This window comes from Podarcis pityusensis, assembly GCF_964106645.2.
Source record: "Podarcis pityusensis genome assembly, chromosome: 8".
In the NCBI taxonomy this organism is placed as follows: domain Eukaryota; kingdom Metazoa; phylum Chordata; class Lepidosauria; order Squamata; family Lacertidae; genus Podarcis; species Podarcis pityusensis.
Window position 1 is genome coordinate 1,677,551 of NC_138033.1, and position 23,629 is coordinate 1,701,179.

Genomic DNA, 23,629 nt, shown 5'->3' on the forward strand with positions numbered 1-23,629 from the left:
GTTTCAACTTTGAGGAATGCCTGTTTCTCACCCTGGCTAATCAAACCATATATTTCCTCTGGCTTGGATGTAGCTTGGATGCTCAGTTTTGGAAAACGAGATGCCTCCTATCTACCTAGAGACCACAGCTTTTGGCACGGATTCTGTGCTCCCTGATCCCAGGCAGGTATGGACACCTGTGGGGGAAAGAGACTGAACTCTGTGTATGCTTAGAGCCACTGTCCTGTTTACTGTTGCACCCCACAAACTCTGGGTAACAGATCCCTGACTGGAGCGCCCTGGCCAGCCCGTTTGCAAGGTGCATGCCCTCAGCTACGTGCCAAAAGAGAAGCCAAGCAAACCTCTGCATACACCGATACGTGTTTGCCAAGTCTATTGGCAGGGGACGCCGCAGACGACCCAAGGGAAGCTGCCACTGTGCTTGCTTTGGTGCCGCAATAATTCTGCAAGGGCCATCAGGGAAACATGGTGTTTGTTTTAGCTGCAGTGAGAATATTTGCAATATTTGAAAAAGTCACAAGGGCTGATAAGGCAGGACACAGAGAGGGGGGCATCTTCTGGCCTGAGCATAAAAGGGAAGGAGGCTGGCATTGTTCCCAACCATTCCTGTAGCCTTTTGGGAGGAAAAGAGAGCCAGGTGGAGCTTAATTTTTGTTAGGCGTTAATTCTTTTTTCCAGAGCTAATCATAAGGACAAAAAAAGAACCTTTGAGAATGGGCAAAGTATCTTTTTTCTTTCTTTCTTACTAAAGATTAGAGAAATTTACGGAGCCTGGTTTTCAGATGTGTTGGGCATCCCTGATGGGTTGATGTTGTAGCTTCCTGTTTATGTTGAGAGCAATGGCTGTAGCTCAGTGCTATCAAGCATAATGCATGCAGAATGTCCCAGGTTCAATACTTAGCAGCACCCCCAGGTAGGGCAGAGAGAGAACCACAGTCTCAAGCCCTGAAGAGCAGCTGCCAGTAGACAAGACTGAGCTAGTTGGACCAATTGTCTGGATCTATATAGGGAAGATTCCTATGTTGTATTAAATTTTGGGCTGGCCTAAAGAGAGAGGGAGCGGCCAGGGTGATCTCAAACCTATCTGACAATTGCAGACCTCAGGCTGGTATGCAGGATGAAACCCTCCCTGCCCACAGACTGTCTTGCCAGAGTGGTGCAAGCTCTGGTTATCTCTCGCTTGGACTACTGCAATGCGCTCTACGTGGGGCTACCTTTGAAGGTGACCTGGAAACTGCAACTAATCCAGAATGTGGCAGCTAGACTGGGGACTGGGAGTGGCCACCGAGACCATATAACACCAGTCTTGAAAGACCTACACTGGCTCTCGGGACATTTCCAAGCACAATTCAAAGTGTTGGTGTTGACCTTGAAAGCCCTAAATGGCCTCGGTCCAGTATACCTGAAGGAGCGTCTCCACCCCCATCATTCTGCCTGGACACCGAGTTCCAGCTCCGAAGGTCCTCTGGCAGTTCCCTCACTGCGAGAAGCCAAGTTACAGGGAACCAAGCAGAGGGCCTTCTCAGTGGTGGCGCCCGCCCTGTGGAAAACCCTCCCACCAGATGTCAAAGAGAAAAACAAGTACCAGACTTTTAGAAGACATCTGAAGGCAGCCCTGTTCAGAGAAGCTTTTAATGTTTAATAGATTATTGTATTTTAATATTCTGTTGGAAGCCGCCCAGAGTGGCGGGGTATAAATAATAAATTATTGTTATTGTTATTGAATCATAGTAATCATAGAGTTGGAAAAAGTACTGCCAGGGGTCATCTAGTCCAACCCCCCGCAATGCAGGAATCTTTGGCCCAAAGCGGGACCCTGAGATTAAGAGTCCCTTGCTCTACTGACCGAGTCACAAGTGGGGAAGCTGCAGTTCTGCAACAGCAAGGGAAATTCATTCTTTGCATGCTCAGAGGCTATGTGCTTTGTTATCGTTGCGTGCCAATTCTGGGGCAAAGCTCTCTCGCCCTGAAAAACAACTTCTGAGTCTGAACTGCGAAGCACCTCACTTCAAATTAAGCCCTGGACCCAAAGCCTACCTTTTAATTTGCAGAAGAGCTGTAGCTCAGTGGAAGAGCTTTGCATGGGGATGTTCCACCTCTGAAATCCTGGAGAGCTGCTACCAGCCAGTGCAGGCAGCAGTGAGCTAGATGGACCTGTGGTCTGACTTACCATAAGGCATCTTCCTGTGATGCAATTATATATTTGGTGGGCAGGCAGAGGAGACTCACACTGCATTATCATAAACAAAGTTGTTTGTAGGGATAAATGAGGATCGTTTCCCCTAAGAGGAGTCAGTAAAGGAGGTATCCTGTTGCTGAAGAGCTAAATTTTGAGCTTTTACATGGAAAGGACTGTCTCCATGGATAGTGGTGGACCCTCTTTCATTGCAGACTTTTAAACAGAGGTTGGGGGGCGTGGGCGTAGCCAAAGGGGGGCAGCTGCCCCCTTAAATCAATAAAAATAAATAAAAATACATAGCTAACGGAGGTTAGAATAGAATAGAATTTATTATTCATACCCCACCCATCTGGTTGGGTATCCCCAGCCACTCTGGACAGCTTCCAACAAAGTATTAAAATACAGTAATGCATCAAACATTAAAAGCTTCCCTAAACAGGGCTGCCTTCAGATGTCTTCTGTCAGGTAGTTGTTTATTTCCTTGACATCTGGTGGGAGGGCGTTCCACAGGGCGGGTGCCACTACCGAGAAGGCCCTCTGCCTGGTTCCCTGTAACTTGGCTTCTCGCAATGAGGGAACCGCCAGAAGGCCCTCGGATCTGGACCTCAGTGTCCGGGCTGAACAATGGGGGTGGAGACGCTCCTTCAGGTCTACTGGGCCGAGGCCATTTAGGGCTTTAAAGGTCAGCGCCAACACTTTGAATTGTGCTTGGAAACGTTCTGCTAACAAAAGGCCTGCCCCCCCCCAAACAAAAATCCTGGCTAGGCCATCTGTCAGGGATTCTTCAGCTGTGATTCCTGCACTGCAGGGCATTGGACCAAATAACCATTTGGGTTCCCTTTTCAACTCCCCAATTCTATGCTTCTATCGTTCCCCCTCCTTTTCTTTTCTTTGAACAGCCTCTGCTCAGACAGTGATTTTCCTGCCTCTTGCGAATCTTGGCTAAATTGCTTCCTTCTCAACAAAACCCACTTGGTCTTTTCCTTCTAACAAAAGGACTGAGTCCTTTTCTTTCTTTCTTTCTTTCTTTCTTTCTTGGATGCCAGTTTGAAATGCCATCCCTCCCGCCCTCAATCCAGCACCTCAGAGCAGTATACGTTAATTGTGAAAACCACCACAGAAGAAGAGTGTGTGTTTGTGTGTGTGTGTAATCTGGCTTTGCAGCTTTCTTGCTAAACCTGACATTTCTTTTTCTGCTCTTCTTCCTGCCTTGATTGCCATTTTTGCTGTGCTTTGCAGAGTTCTGCTCAAAGGGATATTGTCTAGTTGGCAAAGGCTCAGAAAAGGGCGACCAAAATGATCAAAATGGGGATGGAGTGGAGAATCGTAGAGTTGGAAGGGACTAGAATCATCTAGTTCTTTTTATATATATATATAATTTTTTTGTTAATTTTCAACATATCATTTTCAACAGTAATTAAACATATTTTAACATCTTATACAATTTCTTCACTTCCATCAATCTCATCTGAAAATTTTCCAATCTGGACTGCATGAGCCTCTGTTACTAATCTCCTTTTATATCACTGATGGTGCACAGTAGGTGATGCGGGAAATTCTCAGCAGACTTTAAGGTAATACTAATTAATGGGTTCCCTGGGCAATAAACCTCCCTGTGTTTATTTGCTTAGAAGCAGATATGTCGTTATGAACTTGGCTACCTAAGCAATAAACTAAAGGAGAAGGAAACTTGGATGAGGAAGGTTAGTCTTTGCTGTGTCTAGATTTTCTCTCTCTACAATAAATAGGCCTTTGCCCTCGCCCTCAGTGTTTTTATTTCTTAGCCAAGATGTGTGGTGACGCTTAGGTAAATGCACTCTGCACATGCCCAGAGTCCTATCTTGCGGCTCCCCCACCCCTGGGCTAAGCCTGTCAGAAATTGGATTTGACCCCCTTTGTCTTTTCTTCAGATAGACGTTGATGTTGCCCCTTCCTCAAGATCTGCAATAGCTAATTTCTCTCTTTTCCTTTCCTTCTCTAAAATTTAACTGTGCTCCTTTGCAGACAGAGTTGGCGGGCAGATCCTGAACTCGCTCCACGAACTGAAGGGGCCGCCATGTGGCATTCATTGTTTCCCGCGCTGTCTGCAAACTCTCGGACGAGGCTGACGCATCCTCCGCCACAGAGGTAGTCAGCTGAAGCCATCACACCAAAACTCTGGGCTGAGGATGCAGAGAATTGGCTGGAGGCAGGAAATGCCCCTTGGGGATTGCCACGGATGTGCCACGCTCCATGGAGAGCAGCCGGTGCCAGAGATTGCTGCTTGCGACCTTTCCACAGTATCCGTGGAGAAACGCATCAGGTGAGCTCTTGAAAAAATCTCCTGGTTTTTGGTTAGCGCACTAGGCTAGGCCTTTGGGTGAAGACCCACAGCCCCTTGAAAGAGGTTTCCTTGCCCGCCTGGAAGCAAACTTAACATTTATTTCTTTATAATAATAATAATAAATATTTTTTTATTCATACCCCGCCCTTCCCGGTTCAGAAAACTGGGCTCAGGGCGGTGAACAACAAATTTAAAACACTTAATTGATGCAACAAAAAACAGCACGAAACGTGAATAACAATAAATTCAGAATTCAGAAATCAATTTAGGGGGGAAATCCATCCAATAAACATTAGATGATCACCAGGGCTAGCTGGCTAAGTTAGTCCTATTTGGGCCAGCGAGGAGGCCATGGGAGAACTAGCTGTGGGATCCCAGAGCGGGGAATCTTCATATAAAGGGGAGGGGGAGGGAAGAGAAGGGAAATAAAAGATCAGGCTGAATTCAAATTAAAGGCCAGGCGGAATAGCTCTGTCTTACAGGCCCGACGGAAGGAGGTTAAATCCTGCAGGACCCTGGTCTCATGGGACAGAGCATTCCACCAGGTCGGAGCCATCACTGAGAAGGCCCTAGCCCTGGTGGAGGATAGTCTGACTTCCTTAGGGCCTCTAAACTATGGTTGTTCATGGACCTTAAGGTCCTCTGCGGGGCAGACCAGTATTTCTGTACCACCGTATTGTAAAGTGTTTCAAGGAGGGAGTGTGAAATGCAAAATGGAGTTTCGAGATAATAAAAGAATACAGGCCACCTGTGCCTTCAAAGCACAATGCCACATTCAAAGCACAATGATACCACTTTGAACAGTCGTGGGAATGGTGGCTGGGAATATTGGGAAGTGTAGTTTGTTCAGGATGCTGAGCACTGTAAGGAGATCCCCTCCCAGAACTACAATTCCCAGAGTTCCCCATGGAGAGGGTTTTATTGCTAAACCCTCTGGGAAAGGAATAGGGCATCTCGTAAGAACTCTCTGCATCCTGAAGAAACTACAGCAAAACCAAGATACCTATAGCTCCGCTCACGTATTACGAAAAAGAATGAAAGTTTACAACTCCTCCCATTTTTATTTTCTCCACCTCTCCCTCTCCCTCAAATTCATACTACCCCTAATAATAATGTCTCAAACGAAACGTAGCTGAACTGTATGAAGGACTCTACGACTTGAAAGCAGAGACGCTGAATGTACTTCTGTTACTCATGAAAAAATCTTTGAATTAAAACATTATTTAAAAACAAAATACAGCTCCCAGATTCCTTTGGGGGAAGCAATGGCAGTTTAAAGTGGTGTCGTGGTGCTTTAAATACCGGTATAAAGTGCAGGTGGGGATACAGATAATCACTCAGGAGACTGATCAATCAACATTGAAACGGCTGCAAAGGCCTGTTGCCACACAAAAAATGTTTTAAAAAGTACATAGTAATTGAAATAATGCATAGGGACTTTGAGGGTCATCTAGTCCAACTGCCATATGAAGAATGGTTGCAGTGTTTGGATATTTTTAGTTTAGAGAAAAGGAGAGCAGGAGGTGACAGGACAGAATTTCATAATATTATGCATGGCAGGATAGAGAAAATGGACAGAGAAGAGGTTTTATCCCTCTCTCTTAACGCGCAATGAAGCTGAATGTTGGAAGATTGACACAGAGTTAACCTGTGGAACTCCCTCCCACAGTAATTGAAATAACAGTTAGAGGTGTTTTTTAAAAAATTAAGCTATTTACAGGGTGAGTCCTTCAAAAGAGGCCCCGTGGATACAAAGTATACAGGGTGAGTCTCTTTTAAAAGACTCACCCTGTATAAATGTTTTTAAATTCAAGATGGGAGTTCTGGCAGGTGGTTGGTGGGGTGGTCCTTCTTCCCAGAGTCTGCCTTGGTTTCGTGTTTTGACGGATCGATTCCTCTCCCCGTACCAGAGAGGAGCAGGCATGGCAACTCCAGAAAGCCTTCCAAGACCTGCTCTTCCGCTTCCAGGACTGGCTGTGGGCTGCCGAGCTGATGGCCGCCTCCCCAAACTCCTCGCAGGTGTCCTATGCCATTTCCAAGAAAGAGCTGCAAAGGTTCAAGGTAAGGAGGGACCTCCTGAGGGCCGGGTTGTCTGGCCCTTGCTTTGCATACACACCATGCCCTTTAAAGCACACTGCTTCCCCCTAAAGAACACTGGGAATTTTGTTGTCGTTTAGTTGTTTAGTGGTGTCCGTCTCTTCGTGACCCCCTGGACCAGAGCACGCCAGGCCCTCCTGTCTTCCACTGCCTCCTGCAGTTTGGTCAAACTCATGCTGGAAGCTTAGAGAACACTGTTCCACCATCTCATCCTCTGTCGTCCCCTTCTCCTTGGGCCCTCCATCTTTCCCAACCTCAGGGTCTTTTCCAGGGAGTCTTCTCTTCTCATGAGGTGGCCAAAGTCTTGGAGCCTCAGCTTCACGATCTGTCCTTCCAGTGAGCATTCAGGGCTGATTTCCTTCAGAATGGAGAGGTTTGATCTTCTTGCAGTCCATGGGACTCTCAAGAGTCTCCTCCAGCACCAGAATTCAAAAGCATCCATTCTTCGGCGATCAGCCTTCTTTATGGTCCAGCTCTCACTTCCGTACATCACTACTGGGAAAACCATAGCTTTAACAATACGGACCTTTGTCGGCAAGGTGGTGTCTCTGCTTTTTAAGATTGCTTTTCTCCCAAGAAACAGACGTCTTTTCATTTCGTGGCTGCTGTCACCATCTGCAGTGATCATGGAGCCCAAGAAAGTAAAATCTCTCACTGCCTCCATTTCTTCCCCTTCTATTTGCCAGGAGGTGATGGGACCAGTGGCCATGATCTTTGTTTTTTTGATGTTGAGCTTCAGACCATATTTTGCGCTCTCCTCTTTCACCCTCATTAAAAGGTTCTTTAATTCCTCCTCACTTTCTGCCATCAGGGTTTTGTCATCTGCATATCTGAGGTTGTTGATATTTCTCCCGGCAATCTTAATTCCGGCTTGGGATTCATCCAGCCCAGCCTTTCGCATGATGAATTCTGCATGTAAGTTAAATAAGCAGGGAGACAATATACAGCCTTGTTGTACTCCTTTCCCAATTTTGAACCAATCAGTTGTTCCATATCCAGTTCTAACTGTAGCTTCTTGTCCCACATAGAGATTTCTCAGGAGACAGATGAGGTGATCAGGCACTCCCATTTCTTTAAGAACTTGCCATAGTTTGCTGTGGTCGACACAGTCAAAGGCTTTTGCATATTAAAGCACACTGCTCCCCCCCCCCCCCAAGAACGCTGGGAATTTTAGCACTGTGAATTGCAGTTACTGGGATTATTCAGGGGAATCCGTGTGTTTTAAGTGTACTCTGTGTCTTACGCAGCCCTGAAGCTGCAGTTACAGAGCTTCCCTTGCCAGGTACGCATTTGATAGCTTGGGATTCGCCAGCCCTTTTATCTTAAAGGAGCAGCGATGGGCCAAAAATAACAAATGAGCGAACAAATGAGGCATTTAGGAAGGATGGGCCACCTTTCTGAGGGGAGCCAGCGGGGGAGAGAATGCGCCTTTGTTCTCTTCCCCACCGACACTTTTGTGTGAATTAACAACTTTTGGAGCCGCAGCAATCCAGGTCACCTTGTGTGGGTGTTTGTGCACGACAGAGAGGAACGGAAAGATGAGAACGGCTCGCTCAGAAATTCATAGCGCTCAAAGCAAGGCATCTGGACTGCCAGCCAGCAGGTGGAATTGCTAAAATGGAGACGATTCTGGGACTCGCTTAATTTTGCACTGGTGCGTTAATTGACATTGTAGCATCACTTATGACGGACACAATTTGCATGGAAATGTTGCAGGCGCTGTGACTTTTGCTGCTTCTGGGTTGCACGTCTCTCCCCCTCGTTTGCTCAGTATAGGTAATTTATAAAGCACCTATAATTTACTTATTTGTTTTATACGTTTCAGGGGGTTGGACTAGATGGCCCTCGGGGGTCATTTCCAACTCTACAATTCTATGATTCTAGCTGAGAGGCAGCGAGTGGCCCAAGGTCACCAGCACTGAGCTAAGCTTCATGGCCATGTGAGGATTTCAACCCTGGTTTCCAATGTGCTAGTCAACCACTACATCACAATGGCTTTCATCACAGAACCCAGAGATCTGGAATAAATACAGGCCCCGCCCTCGGGCTTCACAGTTGAACTAAAACTGTTCTCCAGCCCTGGCCATACGTGCTGGGGTTCTTGGCAGTTGTAGCTCAGGCAATATTTGGAGGGCCTACGCTTCTCTCACACCTGCTTCACGGTGAGTAAACGTCAGGGGAATGGAGGGTGCACAGCTGTCAGACAAGAACATTTATAATAATAATAATAATTTATTATTTATACCCCGCCCATATGGCTGAGTTTCCCCAGCTGCTCTGGCCGGCTCCCAATCGAGTGTTGAAAACAAGACAGCATTAAATATTAAAAACTTCCTTGCACAGGACTGCCTTCAGATGTCTTCTAAATGGCAGGTAGTTGTTTATTTCTTTGACATATGATGGGAGGGCATTCCACAGGGCAGGCGCCACCACCGAGAAGGCCCTCTGCCTGGTTCCCTGTAACTTGGCTCTCGCAGTGAGGAAACCACCAGAAGGCCGTCGGCGCTGGACTTCAGCGTTCAGGCACACTATTCAACTTCTAAGGATTTTGCCAGGGGGCTGATTTGCAAATCTGGGGACTGTCCCCGGGAAACAGGGACACCTGGTAACCTTACATTAATAACATTTTATCACCCATTTATTTGTTTTCAAGCAGCCTTGGACCACTTTGTAGGGAGGTGGGGGCAAAGAATTTTGCCTGCTCTGGTCTCAATGTTCCCTGTTAACAGAGAAATCTGAGGGCTCCCTTGGGCAAAAAGACAAGGACACCAGCTAGGAATACCAGAGCAAAACAGCAACCAGTTGGCTTGGTCTTGAATGAAGACTGTCGCGACAGGACTCCCACTTGCCACCAGGTGGAACAAGATGGAAGCCCAGAACGAAAGAGCCCCAAAACTTTTATTAGCTGCTAATCCCCATGTTACACCCCCCCCAAACTACATCACTAATACATCACAGTTACATCATGAAAGGGGAGATCTGAGCATCCTGGACCCTGCCCCATGGTTCCCCTTGCCCTCCACCAAACACCCATCAAGTGTAACAAAAGAGATCTTTACATTTCCCTGTTTCCCAGCCAAGTTCATCCCACCCTTTTGTCTTCAACTGGGTTTGTTGTTTCTGGAATGGCTACCTGTCCGGCACTCAGGTTTCAGGATGCCAGGGATTATCACTCGGGCAGAGGGGCTGCTGAGTAGCTGAGCTCACATGTCTATGAATTTCTGAAGTTTTCCCAGTGGGCCAGTACAGAGATACATTTATCAGTGAATTCTTACATTTGGTATCGTGCAGCAAAGGCCCTTCAAATAGATAGGAAGAAACTGTGATGAAGTGTTTTGTGGGGACAAAGCACAAAAGTCACAAAAGTGATTGTGCTGATTTTGGTAGTGGGCTGCATGTGCATGATATCTGCTGGAGGGGCAACCCCCCCCCCAACCTATACATAAATTCCTGCAACATCCCCTCTGACATTTTTCATGGCTCCTTTTCAGATGCTACAAAGACAAGTGTCAGACAAGCTGCTTCCTCTGGAATCCTTAAACAGGCGATACCATCAGCTGGTGAGGAGCGGGGCCATCGGCCCACAGCTCCGGCCCACGGTGCAAGAGGTCAACCAGCGCTGGGATGACCTGCAGGCTCGGACGGCTGCCATTTGCAAGAGGCTGAAGGTGGGTCCTGGTGGGCGCTGGACCTTGGAGGTCCACAGTCACCTTGAGGTCCACATTCCCTCCGGGACAACTGAAATATACTCGGAGTCGAGAGTGGATTTCATGCTCTTTATTCAGCTCATACTGCTGAGGAGGAATGGAAATTCCCCCAGAATGTCTGCTTTATATGCATTATTTACACAATGGGCCCCACGTGATTGGCTAATTCAGGGATTCTCCTGTAGGCCAATCAGGTTGCGGATTCACTTCCACCTGGAGCTGGATTGGGTGGCTGGTGTGGACCAATCTGACTGCTGCCTTCTGGATCCTATTGTTCTAGGACCAATCAGACTGCTGCATTTTGGATCCTATTCAACTCAGTACATAACAATAACCTTTCAAGGGCCACATGCCAGTGGTCTGTGGAGCAGCGAACCTGAATTTTAACTTTATACACTGGGCTGGTTCAGGAACACAGGAAGCTGTCAGATCTTTGCTCCATCTAACTCAGTACTGTGTACACTGACTGGCAGCGACTCTGCAGGATTTTAGGCAGCCCTGTCTGGAGACGCCACGGACTGGACCTTCCGCTTACAAGGCAGACACCCGACTGCTGAGCTATGGCTCTCCTATGCACCTTCACAAACACCTGTCTCCTCCCTCCATTGCCAGAACTCAAGAATATATTATTCCACCCAAGGAAATCGGGACCAATGAGGGCTGTGTCTTGGGAAGGGTCCTGGGGGCCACATAGAGAGGTCTCGAGGGCCACATTCAAACCCTGGGACTGTGGCTCTGCAAAGGCGGCCACAGATGCGGCCTAGGACCCCCGTACCTACGGGACCGCCTCTCCTGGTATGTCCCACGGAGGACCTTACGGTCTTGGAGGTCCCGGGCCACAGGGAGGTTAGGCTGGCCTCAACCAGAGCCAGGGCCTTTTTGGCCGTGGCCCCGATCTGGTGGAACGCTCTGTCACAAGAGACTAGGGCCCTGCGGGACTTGACATCTTTCCGCAGGGCAGGCAAGACAGAGCTGTTCCGCCTGGCCTTTGTTTTGGACTCAGTCTGACCCTTATGTTTCCCTCCCCTTATGGTCTTGATCTATGGGCTACTATTAAAATGAGGCTGCATTTTAAGTGGCATTTAAACCTGTATTTTAAATTGCGTGTCCCCGCCTCCCATTATGTTTATATTGTAATTTTACTGGTATTAGCCGCCCTGAGCCCGGCTCTGGCCGGGGAGGGCAGCGGCTCTGGCCGGGGTATAAATAAAATTTATTATTATTATTATTATTATTATTATTATTACCCAGTGCTGTGGATCATGCATCATACGATTCCACAGGTATAACCTAGGCCATTTTTGGATAGCTGCTTCAGGGCAGATGTTCCTCCTACAATATTGTCCAGGTATCTCTTAGCTCTGTGAATAAAGGACGGTGTTTGATATGTTCTTTCCCTTCCTTCCCCCTGCCAGCATTTTGTGAACCAGTGGGAAAAGTTTGAGCTGGAGAAAGAGACCATCCGGGTGTGGCTGGTGGAGCTGGACCTCCGACTCACAGACGTGGAGCACTTCTCCGGAGGGACGTCGCTGGAGAAAATGATACAGCTGCAGGTAGGGAAAAAGCTGAGGAAGGGGGGGGGGGGAATCAAGCGTTTGCACTCTTGCAGTTTTCCCACAAGGCTACACGTTTCTCCAGGGATTCACCAAACGCTTCTGGAGTCTGGTATCTCAGCTCAGGACCTGGCATCTTGAGCAGGTGGACATTTGCTGAGGAAAACATTTCTGGACACCTCAATGTTCTTGCAAATAAAAATTTTAAAAATCCATGCTTGGATAGTGTCCAGCAAAAGCTCAGAAATTTATCTTATTTCATAATAATTTCAGTGCTATTTGTTTTTTTTAAGTGCTGGTACTCGCCATGAAGTTGTTACAGGAAGTGCCACAATTTAAACATTTGGGGGGGGGGGAGATGTTGGTACTGCATACCTTTGAATACCCCCAGAAAAAAGCACTGAATAAAAATATATATTTTGCTTGATTTCTTTCTTTCCCCCCCAAAAAAATTATTGGTTTTTCAAATTTATAACAAACATAAACAACATAAAAGACATAAATTTTGCTTGATTTCTTAAAAAAGCAAAACAGTTTACAAATAGGGGGGGAAAACCATAGAATTATCAGTAAAAACAGTTGAAAACAGCAAGAAGAACTACTGACGAAAGAAGAACGGAGGATGAAATTGATGGACTATGCAGAATTAGATAAATTAACAGGAAGGTTTTGAAACCTGTGGGACCAGCAATTCTCAGAAGACTGGAGTAAATTTAGGGACTATTTGAAAAGCAATTGTGATGAACAGATTACGCTAGTAGGTTTGCAAGAAGTTTTGTAAGGTGAATTATTTGAAATATTGCAAAGAAGATAATGAGGAGAATTATTAGTTAAGGGCAATTAAAGGTAATATGAAATTAAGAAATGCAGAATAAGTGATAAAGAACGGAAAATCATCAGAGGTGTTGACGGAAGTCTAAAAATATTGTAGAAGATGAGAAGTTATGTTGTATGACTGTTGGAATTGATATGTTTAAAAATTAATAAAAATGTATAAAAAAGAAAACAGCAAGTTAAAATACTGTATTTTTAAAAAATTAAAATCGGCAGTAAACGAAAAACAGATGAAAATACACATCTAAAGCCATCCAGGTTGATGGCAGTCACTGCCTCCTATCATCCCTGACCACTGGTCCTACTAGCTAGGGAGGATGATGGGAATTGTAGTCCAAAACCAGCTGAGGGATAAGCCCTTTGCCTCTCTCTTTCCTGACGTCCAGGCATTCCAGCAAGACGTGCAAGCCAATGCAGACCGCGTGGACCACCTGCTGGTGCACGGGGAAGCTCTGATCCAGAAGAGCCAGCCTGAGGACGCGGAGGTCTTGGAGGAGGAGTTGCAGGAGCTGAGCTGCTTTTGCCAGGAGGTCTTCCGCAGAGTCTTCCGCTTCCAGGGACGACTGGTCAGCATGCGGCTGGTCAGTACCGGGGGTCTCCCTTGCTCAGGAAGAGGGAGAGGGAATCTGATACACCAATCAAGGCATTGGAGAAGGCGAGCCACAGATTAGGATTAGGTTAAGCCCACACGTATATAATAATAATAATAATAATTTATTATTTATACCCCGCCCATCTGGCTGGGCTTCCCCAGCCACTCTGGGCAGCTTCCAACCAAATATTAAAATACAGTAATACATCAAACATTAAAAGCTTCCCTAAACACAGCTGCCTTCAGATGTCTTCTAAAAGTTTGGTAGTTTGGTAGTTGGTGGGAGAGCGTTCCACAAGGCGGGCACCACCACCGAGAAGGCCCTCTGCCTGATTCCCTGTAACTTGGCTTCTCACAGGGAGGGAACCGCCAGAAGGCCCTTGGATCTGGACCTCAGTGTCCGGGCTGAACGATGGGGGTGGAGACGCTCCTTCAGGTCTACTGGGCCGAGGCTGTTTAGGGCTTTCAAGGTCAGCACCAACATTTTGCATTGTGTTTGGAAACGTACTGGGAGCCAATGTAGGTCTTTCAGGACCGGTGTTATGTGGTCTCTGCGGCCCTTTCCCAGTCACCAGTCTAGCTGCCGCATTCTGGATTAGCTGAGGTTTCCAGGTCACCTTCAAAGGGAGCCCCACGTAGAGCCCCCGTAAATATATTCATTGCCTGGTGGCTGCAGTTTTTATCTAGTTTTGAGAAAAGGCAGGAGGTGACATGACAGTTTATAAAATTTTGCAGGGCATGGAGGAAGTGGATAGAGTAAAGGTTTTCTCCCTCTTGCATAGGTGAGAATTTGTGGACATCAGTGAGGTTGAATGTTGAAAAATAAAAGAGTTCGTTTGCAAAGTTCAGGGTTAATCTGCGGAACTCGCTGCCACAGGAAGCAGCCATGGCCACCCACTTGGATGGCTTTAAAAGAGGATTGGACAATTTCAGGGAGGAGTGGGCTACTAGCCATGATTTTTATGCCCTTCCTGCACAGCTGGAGGGCAGCAATTCTTCTGAATACCAGCTGCTGGAAACTACAGGAAGGGAGAGCTGCTCTGTGTTCGAATCCTCCTTGAGGGTTTCCCACGATGGCCGTCTGGTTGGCCACTGTGAGAACAGGCTGCTGGACTAGATGGGTGTGGCGATCACACAGGGTCCCCGGACGGTCTATTGATCCCTGTGCCACCACTATGATCTCTTCCGCGCTGCCACCAACCCGTTTCTCTCGGGTACACACTGAGTCCTGACAGCTGTTAACGTCAAAACAAATAATCCAGTTTATTTTATAAGCCTTAACAAGTTTATGGTTTCAGATAATTTTTCTTGTCAGTTTCTTAATCTTAGTTCCTGTACCGGCCTATACCTTCCTAATAACTCTTAACTGATTATCCCAACTCTGACTCCTTCTACAGTTTCTCTCACTTTCTCACATCAAAACTCAACCAACCCACAGACTCCCTCTTCCAACTCCCAACTGACTTCCCAACAACTCCCACTCTAACTCCTCCCCTTGGGTTCCCACTGGCCAATCACTGCACACTCATTTAACCCTTTCCTTACGACCCACCTAGGAGGGCAAATGCCACAATGGGCCATTGGCCAGTTCCAGCAGGCTATGTCCATCAAATGATGAGTTGCACGTCCGAATTGCATGACAGAAATTGCACAGAAACCGCTACGAGGGTGCAGAATCCAGCCCCTTGCAAGTGAAGGGCACTGCTCAAGGGCAGAGCATATTTGCAGAGCATATCTCCAGGTTCAATCTTGGACATCTCTTTAGGAACCCACGGCACTTGAAAGCACATGCAAAGCTCGTTCTTCCCCTCAAAGAATCCTGGGCTAAGCTGGGAACTGTAACTCTGTGACAGGAAAACGACAGCGCTCAGAATTCCTCTAGGGAAAGGATGTGTTGCAAATGGGCATTGAAGGTGCAGTGAGTTTACTGCCTGAGATTTCTTTAAGTGGACGATAACTCTTCCATGTCTGCAGAGCTCTCTCTTTCTCTCCTACCTTGCCCCCAGGTCTTTGAGGACGAGTGGCTGTCTGACCGGGACAGCGATTTGGAGTCTGAGTCCCTTGCGGAAGAATCCCTGGATGGGCCGCCCCAGCCTCCTGCTGCCCCCATGCGCCAGTCGACCCCAAAGAACCCCTCTCTGCACCGCCAGCAGCCAGCTCCCGCTGTGGAGGCAAACGTGGATCTGGAGTGGGATCCTTCTGTGGATATAGGGGGATCTACGTCGCATGACGAAGAGGATTCCTCATACTCCAGCGCCATCACAGGTAGGCATGGCCTGGGAGGGAGGGAGGGAGGGAGGGAGGGAGGGAGGGCCCCCCACTTTGTGGGTATGGAGCTGGGTTGAATCATGACACAGGAACAAGGGCCCATCTGGTACGCAGGATGAGACCCTCCCTGCCCACAGACTGTCTGGCCAGAGTGGTGCATGCTCTGGTTATCTCCCGCTTGGACTACCGCAATGCGCTCTACGTGGGGCTCCCTTTGAAGGTGACTCGGAAACTACAACTAATCCAGAATGCGGCAGCTAGACTGGGGACTGGGAGCGGCCGCCGAGACCATATAACACCGGTCTTGAAAGACCTACATTGGCTCCCAGGACGTTTCTGAGCACAATTCAAAGTGTAGAGCTTTAAAGCCCTGAACGGTCTCAGTCCTGTATTCCTGAAGGAGCATCTCCACCCCCATAGTTCTCCCGGAAACTAAGGTCCAGCTCCGAGAGCCTTCTGGTGGTTCCCTCCCTGCGAGAAGCCAAGTTACAGGGAACCAGGCAGAGGGCCTTCTCTGTGGTGGCACCCGCCCTGTGGAACGCCCTCCCACCAGATGTCAAGGAGATAAACACCTACACAACGTTTAGACTATATCTGAAGGCAGCCCTGTCATTGGAAGCTTTTAATTTTTGATGCTGTATTTTTGTTGGATGCCTCCCAGAGTGTCCGGGGCAACCCAGTGTGATGGGAGGGGTAGAAGAAATAATGTGTTGTTGTTGTTACTATTACTATTATTATTATTATCATCAGCATCATTACCATCGTCTCCACCCCCATCATTCGTTTCAGAGTTTCTGAGCACCTACACCCATCAAACAGGGACAGGGGTGGCGCTGTGGTCTAAACCACAGAGCCTAGGGCTTGCCGATCAGAAGGTCGGCGGAACGAATCCCCGTGACGGACGTCAAAGTGCAAGTAGATAAATAGATACCGCTCCGGCGGGAAGGTAAACGGCATTTCCATGCGCTGCTCTGGTTTGCCAGAAGCGGCTTCATCATGCTGGCCACATGACCCGGAAGCTGTACGCCGGCTCCCTTGGCCAGTAAAGCGAGATGAGCGCCGCAACCCCCGAGTCGGCCGCGACTGGACCTAACGGTCAGGGGTCCCTTTACCTTTTACAGCCATCAAACAGCACCTTCAGCTCTATGAGTCTTTCATCGCAGAAGAGGCACTGTGGTTAGGCTGTTGGGCTAGGACAGGCATGGCCAATCTTGGCCCTCCAGCTGTTTCAGAACTACAGTTCCCATCACCCCTGACCACTGGCCCTGTTAGCTAGGGACGATGGGAGTTGTAGTCCCAAAACATCTGGAGGGCCAAGTTTGGCCATGCCTGGGCTAGGACCTGGGAGAGCAAGGTTTGAATCCCCACTCAGTCACAGACCTTGGGCCAGTTACTGCCTCGTAGCTGGGACTGATGGGAGTTGTAGTCCTAAACATCTGGAGGGTGCTGGGCAAGGCTCATAAGGGCTGGAAGTTGACTTTTTAAAGAAAACAGAAGCAGATATTTTGATGTGGTCACTGCTAGATTGGGCGGCAGCTGGATTCCTTTCCCCTGTTTTGTTATCCTGCAGGTATGGGCCAGTGGGAAGAACCTCGCCGGAAGTGCAGGCCTTCTGTTTGTGCATCCCGTTCCTTGCCTTTGAGATGTGGCAGCCAAGAAGACTTTTCTGTAAGCATTTGGGAATGGCTGGGGTGGGTGGAAGAGGTCTTACTCCCAGGGCTTGGTAGGAGGAGAGAGCAGGAATATGGTTGCTTCACTTTTCTGCCTAAAATAGGCATATACAGCAACAAAAGGATGTTTTAAGCTGGCCTGCTCAATCAGGCCAGTGGCCCATCTAGTCCAGCACCCTCTTCTCACAGTGGCCATGCGTGGACTAGGACCTGGGAGAGAAGCTCACTGGGTGACCTTGGGCCAGTTACTGCCTCGTAGCTGGGGCTGATGGGAGTTGTAGTCCAAAACATCTGGAGGTGCCAAGCTGGGGAAGGCCATAAGGGCCGACCAGATGTCTCTTCTGGGAAACCCGCAAGCGGGACCTGAGTGCGAGAGCAACTCTCCCCTCTGAATGTGGAGGGTGAGCAATAGCCGTCCTGGCTAGGGGCCATTGATAAGACTTCTCCTCCAGGAATTTGCCCACTTGTCTTTTAAAGCCATCTAAACTCATGGCCATCCCTGTCTCCTGTGGGAGAGAGTTCCACAGATTAACCATGTTCACCCCGTGCCACGTAACCCCTCCTCCCTACCCCATCTGGTTTTCAGAATGGCCGATTCCCCCACCCCAAAATCTTGCCGTTCTTCTTGCCAATTTAATAGTTTTCCATGTGGTTTCATCTTTCCCCTCCTTTCTTACAGGTGCAAAATGGCTTCCAAGTGGAGTGGGATCAATTCAGTTCCTCCGTCACAGACCAGGAAATAAAAAGGTGCAGTTCTGGTAAGTCCTTGCATTTGATCTCCCAGGGTCTTCTTAGAGGAGATGCTGGTTTAATAAGCTGAATAATCCCCTTGGGTGTGCCTGGAACTTATTTGTAAAAACATTTTCATGCTGTTATTTCATTAAAACAAAATCAAAACAGTTTACAACAAGAGGACATAAAACCATACAAATTGGAAAAACCATATGGAAAGTCAAAATCAGAAACCACATGATTATTTTGAAAGATGTGCTCTTAATTGCCAGCACAGACTTGACAAAATAGATACGTTTTCAGCAGGTGTGTAAACTCTGGCACAGAAGGCTTTCTCCAGATTGCCAGCATTTGGCGAGACTGAGTCAATCACGTACTGGAAGTTTAGATTTTTGCCCACTGATAGTATATGAAAGCACTCTGGTGTGAAAACAACCACAATTGTTTCTTAACTATTGTTTTTACTGTGTTTTTAGTGGTTCTTATCTCTAAGCTGACTTGAATCCTGTCAGGGGAAAAGTCGGAGTATAATTTATTGTTGTTGTTATTAATTTACGCAGTTAGGAAAGTGATGGGGAAAATGTGCTAAAAGTGTGGATAAACGACTGGTTAAAGTCCAGGGGTCAGCAAACTTCTTCAGCAGGGGGCCGGTCCACTGTCCCTCAGACCCTGTGGAGGGCTGGACTATATTTTGAAGGAAAAAATGAATGAATTCCTATGCCCCACAAATTACCCAGAGATGCGTTTTAAATAAAAGCACACATTCTACTCATGTAAAAACATGCTGATTCCCGCAACGTCCACATGCCGGCTTTAGAAGGCGATTGGGCCGCATCCGACCCCCGGGCCTTAGTTTGCCTACCCATGGGTTAACGGAAGACCTATAACCACCACACAAGCAACTCAGGATGGATGCTCAGTGCCGTATAACCTGCTGGCAAGCAAATGAGAAACAAATGCTCCATAAAGACCAGGCACATCCGTTTCCTTCTTGTTTGCCAGCGCTCTGTGACCATCTACTCTGGAGACTGGCGTTCCACTTTAGGGTCAGGATTCCCTCCCTGATCTGATGTTCTTCCTGGCTTCTCTGGTAGGAACGTCGCACTCATGGGAGCTCCAGGGATCTCAGCACCCCCAAAATGGGCAGCCAGAGAAAGGGAGCCCCTGCCAAGCAGAACCGATGGGATTTGACCCCCAACGGATTGAGACTTGGCTGGGCCAGAGCTGCCTGGAGAAGATGGGAGGGAAGCTGGAACAAGTAAGTTCTTCTGATGGAGCAGGACGAGAACATCTCGGGTTGTAGAGAACGTATATATTGGGGGCAGAAATCTCCTGCTCCCTCTGGCTGTGCCTTCTCTGCACCAGGCTCCTCCAAGCTCTTGGGACGGCAACTCCCGTAACTGTGCTGGCTAAGGGCTGATGGGAGTTGTAGTCCAAAACATCTGGAGGGGGGGCACCAGGTCGAAGAAAGATGGTGCACACCAGTGTTTCTCAAACTCGAGTCCACTACTCCCTGGTGAGAATTCCATTCCACCTTAAGGAACAGACATGAGATTGTTGCATGTCACATGTCTGTTTACATTCCAGCAAGGTATGCTGGGAACTTCCCTTTGTGCATAGCTTTTGCTTTTGCTGTTCTCTCCATGAGAGAGAGACGAAATGTTTCTTTGTTCAGATTTATGTTCAGTAAATCTGTAGCTGTAGCAAGACTTATGCCTCATGCCTACTTCTGTGTTCGCAGTTGTTGTTGTTGTTTGTTGTTTCGTTGTGTTCGACTCTTTTTGACCCCCTGGACCAGAGTACGCCAGGCTCTCCTGTCTTCCACTGCCTCCCTGATGCTTGTAGCTTCGAGAACACTGTCTAATAATAATAATAATAATAATAATAATAATAATTTATTATTTATACCCCACCCATCTGGCTGGGCTTCCCCAGCCACTCTGGGTGGCTTCCAAAAATATATTAAAATACTGTAGTACATCAAACATTAAAAGCTTCCCTAAACAGGGCTGCCTTCAGATGTCTTCTAAAAGTTTGGTAGTTGTTGTTCTCTTTGACATCTGCTGGGAGGGCGTTCCACAGGGAGGGCGCCACTACCGAGAAGGCCCTCTGCCTGGTTCCCTGAAACTTGGCTTCTCGCAGTGAGGGAACTGCCAGCAGGCCCTGGGAGCCAGACTTCAGTGTCCGGGTAGAACGATGGGGGTGGCGACGTTCCTTCAGATATACTGGACCGAGGCCGTTTAGGGCTTTCAAGGTCAGCACCAACACTTTGAATTGTGCTCGGAAACGTCCTGGGAGCCAATGTAGGTCTTTCAAGACCGGTGTTATGTGGTCTCGGCGGCCGCTCCCAGTCCCCAGTCTAGCTATCGCATTCTGGATTAGTTGTAGTTTCCAGGTCACCCTCTAAGGTAGCCCCACGTAGTGCGCATTGCAGTAGTCCAAGCGGGAGATAACCAGAGCATGCACCACTCTGGCGCGGCAGTCCGCAGGCAGATAGGGTCTCAGCCTGCGTACCAGATGGACCTGGTAAACAGCTGCCCTGGACCCAGAATGGACCTGTGCCTCCATGGACAGCTGTGAGTCCAGAATGACTCCCAGGCTGCACACCTGGTCCTTCAGGGCACAGTCACCCCATTCAGGACCGGGGAGTCCTCCACACCCGCCCGCCCCCTGTCCCCCAAAAACAGAACTTCTGTCAACCTCAATCTGCTAGCCACCATCCAACCTCCAACCATTTCGTCCTCTGCCGTCCCCTTCTCTTGTGCCCTCCATCTTTCCCAACATCAGGGTCTTTTCCAGGGAGTCTTCTCTTCTCATGAGGTGGCCAAAATCTTGGAGCCTCAGCTTCACAATCTGCCCTTCCAGTGAGCACTCAGGGCTGATTTCCTTCAGAATGGAGAGGTTGGATCTTCTTGCAGTCCATGGGACTCTCAAGAGTCTCCTCCAGCACCAGAATTCAAAAGCATCCATTCTTCGGCGATCAGCCTTCTTTATGGTCCAGCTCTCACTTCCATACATCACTACTGGGGAAACCAGAGCTTGAACTATGCGGACCTTTGTTGGCAAGGTGATGTCTCTGCTTTTTAAGATGCTGTCTAGGTTTGTCATTGCTTTACTCTCAAGAAGCAGACGTCTTTTAATTTCGTGGCTGCTGTCACCATCTGCAGTGATCATGGAGCCCAAGAAGGTCAAATCTCCCACTGCTTCCATTTCTTCTCCTTCTATTTGCCAGGAGGTGATGGGACCAGTGGCGTCACTCTAATTGCGTGCCCTGGATTTTGAAGTTTGGGTGACTGATTTGCGTCAGAGCACGGGCCGATGGAAGGAGACGTCCGAGCTGGGCTTGCCAGCTGGCCTCCCGGCCCCTCTGCATGTCAACACTCCCATCATCCCTGACCACTCATCCCACTAGCTAGGGATGATGGGAGTTGTCGTCCAACAACAACCGGGGACTCAGGTTTGAGAAATATTGGTGTACTCTGAGGGTCAGTGGCTGTCCAGGGTTTTAGCCTTTCCCATCTTGGCCCTACCTGGAGATGGCAGGGATGGAACCCAAGGCCTTCTGCTGCTGCTGCCTGCCAGTGTAGCCAACACTGAACTAGACGGACCAATGATCTGGCTCCATAGAGGGCAGCACCTTATAATCTGACGGTCCACTCTGCAGGTCACTGGGACTTGTGGGCCTGTCTCCCTACGTGTCCTCCATCTGCAATTCCCAGTGCAATCCCAGGCAAGCGGGAAACGACCAAAGAGGCAGAAGTCACAGCAACGGGCGAAGAAGACAACTTGGCCAACCCCAGCCAGCAACGCTGAGCAGGTAAGCAGTTGATAGGTTGGGAACACTGGGGAACGAATCCCTGGATCTTTGTGGCTTCGCTGCCTTGGGCTGCAACCGAGAAAGGAATGGTTGGAGATCCTGAAGCTGTAAGGAATGCACTTCTGAGCATGTGCAGAGTGCTTTCTTTGGGTAACACTGGATAACCTCCAGCCACTTCCACCCCTCTGGATTTAGGAGGCCCATTGAGCTTGTGCTTCCTACCAGACTTTAGCCCTGGTGGCATCTCCTTGCAATAATAATAATTATTATTATTATTATTATTTTTATTTTTATTTATACCCCGCCCTCCCCAGCCAGAGCCAGGCTCAGGGTGGCTAATACCAGTAAAATTACAGTAAAAACATAATAGGAAAAGAAAAAAAAGCAATTTAAAATACAGCTTAAAATGCCATTTAAAATGCAGCCTCATTTTAAAAGTAGCCCATAGATCAAAACCGTAGGGGGAGGGAAACAGAAGGGTCAGACTGAGTCCAAACCAAAGGCCAGGCGGAACAGCTCTGTCTTGCAGGCCCTGCGGAAAGATGTCAAGTCCCTCAAGGCCCTGGTCTCTTGGGACAGAGCATTCCACCAAGTCGGGGCCAGTGCTGAAAAGACCCTGGCCCTAGTTGAGACCAGTCTAACCACCTTGCGACCTGGGACCTCCAAGATGTTGCCATTTGTGGACCTTAAGGTCCTCCGTGGGAACATAATACGGTGATGCCTTGGTTCTCAAACGCCTTGGTACTCAAACAACTTGGAACCAAACACTGCTAACCCGGAAGTAAGTGTTCTGATTTGTGAGCGTTTTTGGAAGTCAAACGTGCTCTGTTTTGAGTGTTACGCTTCCAATTTGAGTGCCACACTTGCTTTTTTGAATATTACGCTGAGGTCTGTCTGGTTTTTGCTATTTATTTTGCGTTTTTGCGGCTCTTTTTTTCTTTTTGTTTTGTTTTTGTGATTGTGTGGAACCCAGTTCAGCTGCTGATTGATAGATTGTGTGACTGCAGTATATTGTTTATTGCTTTCATTTTATGGATCAATTTTTAAAAAAAGCCTGGAATGGATTAATCTGTTTTGCATCGCTTTTTATGGGAAAGCACACCTTGGTTTTCGAACGGACTTCTGGAACGGATTAAGTTTGAGAACCAAGCTACCACTGTAAATGAAGGCAAACCAACCATGGCCCCCAATCTCTCTTGCCACCAACGAAAACTAATTTTCTATTCGTTTCTAGCCCTCTTGGGAGCTTTGAACAGATAGGGCCTGCTTTTTCTTTTCACTCTCTGTGCCTGTTTTCATAGATCTGCAAGAAGGAGCACCTCGACTCCCGGCCAGCAGAAATCGCAATCACCATTGAGCAGGGGTAAGTGAGCTTCCTTCCAATTTGACATAGACATCTCTCTGCTGGGCAGCTGTTTGGCCTTGGAGCCAAGTCTGCTATGATTCTGACGGCTCCAACCCTGAGCGGCCAAAGAGGGCTGTGGGAGGAGACCTCTGACACTGCTGTGGAAGTGACCTTTTGAGGTCCTGTAAGTCCATAAAGATGCGAGTGGCACTGTGGTCTAAACCACTGAGCCTCTTGGGCTTCCTGATCAGAAGGCTGGTGGTTCAAATCCCCGCAATGACAGGGTGAGCTCCCGTTGCTCGGTCCCTGCTCCTGCCAACCTAGCAGTTTGAAAGCATACCAGTGCAAGTAGATAAACAGGTACCGCTCTGGTGGGAAGGTTATCGGTATTTCCATGTGCTGCTCTGGTTTGCCAGAAACAGCTTAGTCATGCTGGCCACATGACCCAGAAGCTGTACACCGGCTCCCTCAGCCAATAAAGCGAGATGAGCACCACAACCCCAGAGTCGTCC

General features: G+C 48.2%; 1 protein-coding gene across 7 annotated transcripts in view; it reads left to right on the forward strand.

The window, feature by feature from the left end:
* The window catches only part of SYNE4 (spectrin repeat containing nuclear envelope family member 4), a 31,001-nt gene that overhangs the window by 2,206 nt on the left and 5,166 nt on the right, over positions 1-23,629 (forward strand). For 4 of the 7 annotated variants that reach the window (XR_013989892.1, XR_013989895.1, XM_081018834.1 and 1 more), the window contains exons 2-12: positions 4,184-4,481; positions 6,413-6,563; positions 10,091-10,267; positions 11,722-11,859; positions 13,080-13,274; positions 15,292-15,550; positions 17,124-17,221; positions 17,903-17,981; positions 19,050-19,213; positions 21,620-21,772; positions 23,074-23,135. Coding sequence is in view for 2 of the 7 variants with exons in the window: in XM_081018834.1 (XP_080874960.1) it covers positions 4,348-4,481; positions 6,413-6,563; positions 10,091-10,267; positions 11,722-11,859; positions 13,080-13,274; positions 15,292-15,550; positions 17,124-17,221; positions 17,903-17,981; positions 19,050-19,213; positions 21,620-21,772; positions 23,074-23,135 (1,610 nt within the window). In the remaining 5 variants the exon portion in view is untranslated. Of the gene's footprint in view, positions 1-4,183; positions 4,482-6,412; positions 6,564-8,510; positions 8,762-10,090; positions 10,268-11,721; positions 11,860-13,079; positions 13,275-15,291; positions 15,551-17,123; positions 17,222-17,902; positions 17,982-19,049; positions 19,214-21,619; positions 21,773-23,073; positions 23,136-23,629 lie in introns of those variants that run through there. The other 3 variants (XR_013989894.1, XR_013989893.1, XR_013989896.1) reach the window with 3 other exon arrangements.